General features: G+C 39.4%; 1 protein-coding gene across 1 annotated transcript in view; it reads right to left on the reverse strand.

Moving 5' to 3' along the window:
* Positions 1 to 5729, reverse strand: part of ABCB7 (ATP binding cassette subfamily B member 7) — a 172968-nt gene extending 167239 nt beyond the window's left edge. Inside the window, exon 1 of the mRNA XM_055393959.2 lies at positions 5526 to 5729. Within this exon, the coding sequence (XP_055249934.2) occupies positions 5526 to 5693 (168 nt within the window). The 5' untranslated portion in view covers positions 5694 to 5729. The remainder of the gene's footprint in view (positions 1 to 5525) is intronic.
* Between the last annotated feature and the right edge of the window lie 868 nt (positions 5730 to 6597).

The following is a 6597-nucleotide window of genomic DNA, read 5'->3' on the forward strand; positions in this document are numbered from 1 at the left end:
CCCAATAAAGATGTTTTAAAAAATGAAGAAAGTACATTATCAGTGTCAGGACCAAGAGTTAAAAAATCATTAAGCATAGATTAAAAAAGCACTATGGATTACGTATATGATGCCTCAGTTTCTAACATATCAATATTAATGAAATAAATCCAAAATTCCGTCATTCAAAACTTGTAAGTCTTTTTAATATCAATTAGTGTAATAGGCAACTGTATAATAATCATTATAATTTAGGTCTTATCATAGGAAATCTTTCCATTTTAAGAAAAACTTTTTCTTAATAAATAAACTCAAATAATAATAAACTCAAAATGGATTAAATACCTAAATGTAAGGCCAGACACTCAAACTCTTATCTTAGAGGATAGGATAGCCAGAACACTCTGACATAAATCACAGCAAGATCTTTTTTGATACACTTCCTAGAGTAATGAAAATAAAAACAAAAATTAACAAATGGGACCTAGTTAAAAGCTTTCTGCACAGGAACAGAAACCATGAACAAAACAAAAGGATAACTCACAGACTGGGATGTGACAGACAAGGAATTAATCTCCAAAATGCACAAACAGCTCATGCAGCTCAATAGAAAAAAAAAAAAAACAATGAAAATATGGGTGAAAGACCTAAATAGACATTTCTCCAAAGAAGACATACAGATGGCCAAGAGGCACATGAAAAAATGCTCAACATACCTAATTATTAGAGAAATGAGAATCAAAACTACAATGAGGTATTACCTTACATCAGTTAGAATGGCCATCATCAAAAGATCTACAAACAATAAATGCTGGAGAGGACTTCCCTTGTGGTACAGTGGATGAGAGTCTGCCTGCCAATGCAGGAGACATGAGTTCAATCTCTCGTCTGGGAAGATTCCACATGTGGTGGAGCAACCAAGCCCATGCACCACAACTACTGAGCCCACGCTCTAGAGCCTGCAAGCCCGCACCACAACTATTGAAGCCTGTATGCTCTGGGGTGCACGAGCCACAACTACTGAGTCCACATGCCACAGCTACTGAAGCCCTTGCACGTAGAGTCTGTGCTCTGCAGCAAGAGAAGTCACTGCAACAAAGAGTAGCCCCCACTCGCCACAACTAGAGAAAGCCTGCACGCAACAACAAAGACACAGCTCAACCAAAAATTAATTAATTTTAATTAGTTAATTAAAATTAATTAAATTAACTGGGAATGTAAATTGTTACAGCTACTGTGGAGAACAGTATGGAGGTTCCTTAACTAAAAATAGAGCTAATATGTGACCCTTCAATCCTGCTCCTGGGCAAATATTCAGGAAAAAACATAATTCAAAAAGATACATGTACCCTAATATTCATTGCAGCACTATTTACAATAGCCAGGACATGGAAGCAACCTAAAGGTCCATCAACAAAGGAATGAATAAAGAAGATGTGGTACATATATACAAGGGACTATTATTCATCCATAAAAAAGAACAAAATAATGCCATTTTCAGCAACATGGATAGACCTAGACACTGTCATACTGAGTGAAGGAAGTCAGAGAAAGACAAATATCATGTGATACTGCTTATATGTGGAATCTAAAAAATGGTACAAATGAACCTATTTACAAAAAGGAAATAAGAGTCACAGATGTAGAAGGCAAACTTATGGTTACTAGGGGAAAAGGAGGTAGGCATAAACTGGGAGATTGGGACTGACATGTACAAAGTGCTATATTTAAAATGGATAACCAACAAGGACCTACTGTATAGCACAGGGAACTCTGCTCAGTGTTATATGGCAGCCTGGATAGGAAGGGAATTGGAGGAAGAATGGATACATATATGGATGGCCGAATCCCGTTGCTGTCCACTTGAAACTATCACAACATTGTTAATCAGCTATACTCCAATATAAAATAAAAAGCTTTAAAAAAATAAAATAGACAACTAATAACCTATTATATAGTACAGGGAACTCTACTCAATACTGTAATGACCTATATGGGAATAGAATCTAAAAAATAATAGACATATGTATATGCATAACTGATTCACTTTGTTGTACAGCAGAAACTAACACATTGTAAATCAACTATACTTCAATAAAAAATTATTTTTAAAAATGAAGAAAGTATCAGTGTCAGAATCAAGAGTCAAGGACTCATTAAACAGAAAAAAAGGCACTGTGGATTAAATATATGATGCTTCAATTTCTAACATATCAATATTAATGAAATAAATATAAAATTATATCATTCAAATTTCTTAAGTTCTTTAATATTAATTAGTATTGTACAGAGACAAGTGTATAATAATCATTATAATTTAGGTCTTATCATATGAAATCTTCCCATTTTAAGAAAAAAACTTTTAAGCATTTCCCTCTATGAATAGTGGTCTAGTATAATTATTAGATAATGGGTTTCCAGGTGGCTCAGTGGTAAAGAATCTGCCTGCCAAGCAGTAGATGCAGGTTTGATCCCTGCGTCAGAAAGATCCCCTGGTAAAGGAAATGACAACACACTCCAGTATTCTTGCCTGGAGAATTCCATTGACAGAGGAGCGTCGTGGGCTACAGTCCGTGGGACTGAAAGAGTTGGACACAACTCAGTGACTGAATTATTAGATAAATATCTTTATAATTCAACACACATTCACTGTGTGATTAATGTCTGTCACAGTCTTAATTACCCTTATATAAATATCTAACACACAAAAGGCAATAAACAAATGAATGGCCTTAATGGCTGTCATTTATCTATACTAGAACTCAGTTTCCTCATCTGCAAAATCAGAAGGCCTGGATATGATCTTTTCTATAGTACCATTCAATAGAAATTTCTACAATAATGGAAACGTTCCATATCTATATGGCTACTCAGCCTTTAAAATGTAAACTAATGCAACTGAGGAATTAGATTTTTAATTTAAACAGCCACATGAAGCTAGCAACTACCACACTATACAGCACAGCACTAGGGCATAATCCTGTGTGAAAAACATGTTTCCCAATACATCACTGTGACCACATACAGGTGGGAATATATATGTGTGTGCATGGCTCAGCTTAAAAAAAAAAAAGAACTCCCATATGATCTAGCAATTCCATTTCTGGGAATATATACAAAGGAAATGTAAACACTAACTCTAAAAATATCTGCACCCCCATGTTCATAGTAGCATCACTTACAATAGCCAAGACATGGCTAACCTAAGTGTCCATCGATGGATGAATGGACAAAGCTATGAGATTATGCATGCATGCGTGCTAAGTCACTTAAGTCATGTCCAAAGTTTTGCAACCCTATGTACTGTAGCTTGCCAAGTTCCTGTCCATGGGATTCACCAGGCAAGAACACTGGAGTGGGTTGCCATGCACTCCTCCAGGGGATCTTCCCCACCCAAGGATCAAACCCGCATCTCTTAAGTCTTCTGCACTGGCAGGTGGGTTCTTTACCACTAGCACCACATACTAAGCCCCAGGAATGACACACATACACTCATAAAACAATACTTCCCTAAATACATATAAAGCATTGATATTTTCTCTCCTATTCTACTAAATTTCATTTAAAAACAGTGCTGATCCAACCACTAATATGACTTCATAACATAGCACTAAGGTTCCTTTCAGCTCTAAAACACACTATACATACTAATGATTTGTTCTAAAATTATGCACTCAGTATTTATTTTTTAATCTTAACCACTAATAACTAGTTAATCTGAAAATTTGCCTCAGGTTCTATCAGGGTCCACTTTAAAAGCCTTATATCATTCATCTCCCTGTTAAACCCACATTTTCAAAAAAGAGGCAAGAGCCGCATGCCTTTAAGAAGTAGAAAACAAAGGTAACATCTTTTCCTTGCTTTTTACACTTCAGAAATGGTAACCAAAGGAAATGGCAGGATATAGAGGAGAGAGTGGAGGAAATTGTGGGGATAGTGTTCATGTAAAGAGAAAGCTAACTTTTTTATTGCCATTACTTCTTCTGAAACTCTTAATGACTTCTCCGTCCCCCTCATTCTTGGAGCCTGAAAGTCCTACAGATTTTATCTTAACTTCATCTGGCTTATTAGAGGACTAGAGAACAAGACTGGTTCCCAAGAGATCACATGTTACAAATTTCAAATACAAAATGCTTTAAAAAAAACTTTAATAAAAGGATCCAATTTGCTTCTCTAGCCCAATCTGCCATTTCCTATCATGAACTCCTCACTAGTCTAAACTATAAGCAGTTCTACAAAAGGTTCATGCTCTCTCTTACCTGTGGGCCTTTGCACATGCTATTCCCTCTTTAACTTTTAATTTTTCAGATCTTGGCTTAGATATCAGTTACTCAAGGCAATTTTCTCCACCTCAAGATTAGTTTTGATGCCTCTCATGTATATTCTTCCAGTACTTTGTACCTTCCCCATCATTGCACTACTGTATTATAATTGCTTTAAATATTTATTGACAAAGAATCAAAACTTAAGAGGTTTATCATATAAAGCTGACAACATTTTAATGATCCAGATGAACAAGGGGTTCCAATTAAGCTTTTTGTCAATTACAGGCAATAAAAAGATATACTGAAGTACAAGCATTGTAAAAATAACAATTAAAAAAACTATTCTAAAATGAGGGATAATAATGAATACAAATATTAAGATGCACTGTAGCCACAGCTACATTCATTACTTAAAGATAAGATTATGGCTTCCAAAATGACCTGTGTACACACAGGAACACTATTTTCAGATCAAAGGATAAAGGTGTTTACATATAAATTTAGGGCGGTCTATGTTTTGGAGACAGAGATAATTACGGTTTGAGCCTATCGAGGAGCACTGTCAGCAAGGGAGCTAACTGGAGCTAACTCAATTTGCCGCTTGTTTATAGGTAGCTTGTAATCTTCCAGCGCCCTCCAAATGGCTACTTCCCGCTGAGTAAAATCTCAACCATTGGCAAATTGGTTCCAAACTCTAATACTAACTTTGGAAAGTAGCCCAGTTTTCCTTGCATTTAGAAAAATAAGCTGCGTGGGAATGGTGTCTCAGTGTGTGTGTTAGTCGCTCAGTCGTGTCCGACTCTTTGGACCCCATGGATTGGGGCCCGCCAGGCTCCTCCGTCCGTGGGATTGTCCAGGCAAGAATACTGGAGTGGTTAGCCATTTCGCTTCTCCAGGGTATCTTCCCCACCCAGGTATTAAACCCTGGTGTCCCGCACTGCAGGCAGACTCTTTACCGTCTGAGGCACTAGGGAAGACTATGGTGGTGTCTACCCTGCCTCTTTAATTCAGAGGAAAAACCGGAAATTATGAGCTTCACCAGTGCTCCAGGTGCGTGCTGCCCGAAACCTTACCTCCCGTTCTCATTTACTGTACCCTAAAGATTTTCTTCACCCTCTCCTCAAATTTCTAACCCTAATTCCCTTCACTAATGCTGCTCCAAGTTAGCCCTGACAAGCTTTCTTCTTTGCACTGTCTCTGACGCAAAGATACAAGAGCAATCTTTTCCCTATAGGTCCCCTTGTCCTTCACCCTACACATTCCAAGTGAAGGGCATCTCACCTGAGAGATTCCAGCAGTTCCCGAGCCGCGGAGCTGATGTGACCTCCAATGCGGACCTGGGCCCCGGAAAGAGACTAGAGGCCGAATCAGAATCACGGCGTGCCGGCGCTTTTCGAAAGCAACCGCCGCAGCTGCCCAGCGCCAGGAATGTATCGCGAGCAGCGCCATCTTGAGCGAGGAAAGAGGAACCGAAGTAGAGGATTGTGGGATGCTGGCGGTCGGAACTCGCTACCTTAATCCTTCTCCCCCTCCCTCTCTCCCTCCCAGGCGGAGACCGGAAATGGCTTCTCTGTGAAGATTCAGCCACTTTAGCGAAACTGCTCCCCTCCCCCGCGCCCCCCGGCTGGTTTTCGAGTGTTTTTCTTGTACAGCCGGGAATATCGGAATAACATTCTTTCTTAGCTTAGATTTATCAGATAAAACACAGGATGCTCAGTTAAATTTGAGTTTCAGATAAACGGTGAATCATTACTTAGTATAGTTATGTCCCAAAACCGTATTCGCTAAATCCAGCAACCCTAGCTTGTCAGTCATCTCACTCTTCTGCCGACTGCAACTCGGTGCAAAGATCCCCTCTGTCCATTTTCCCTCTGAATATTCTCATCACTCTCCAGTGTACTACTGATTAGGGCAGATTAAACTACAGATATTGATGTCACCAGGGAGGAAGCTTCATCTGTGAGATTCACTTGCTGTGTTGTTTTTGTTGTTTAGTTGCTAAATCGTGTCCGACTCTTTTGTGACCCCATGGACTGTAGTCCGCCAGGCTCCTCTATCCATGGGATTTTCCAAGCAAGAATACTGGAGTGGGTTGCCGTTTGCGTCTCCCTGCTGTGTTGTACGGAGAAGGCAATGGCACCCCACTCCAGTACTCTTGCCTAGAAAATCCCATGGATGGAGGAGCCTGGTAGGCTGCAGTCCATGGGATCGCTATGAGTCGGACATGACTGAGCGACTTCACTTTCACTTTTCACTTTCACACATTGGAGAAGGAAATGGCAACCCACTCCAGTGTTCTTGCCTGGAGAATCCCAGGGACAGGGGAGCCTAGTAGGCTGCCGTCTATGGGGTC

The sequence above is a fragment of the Moschus berezovskii genome, chromosome X, assembly GCF_049115385.1.
Source record: "Moschus berezovskii isolate FMDL1 chromosome X, NW_MosBer_1.0, whole genome shotgun sequence".
NCBI lineage: Eukaryota > Metazoa > Chordata > Mammalia > Artiodactyla > Moschidae > Moschus > Moschus berezovskii.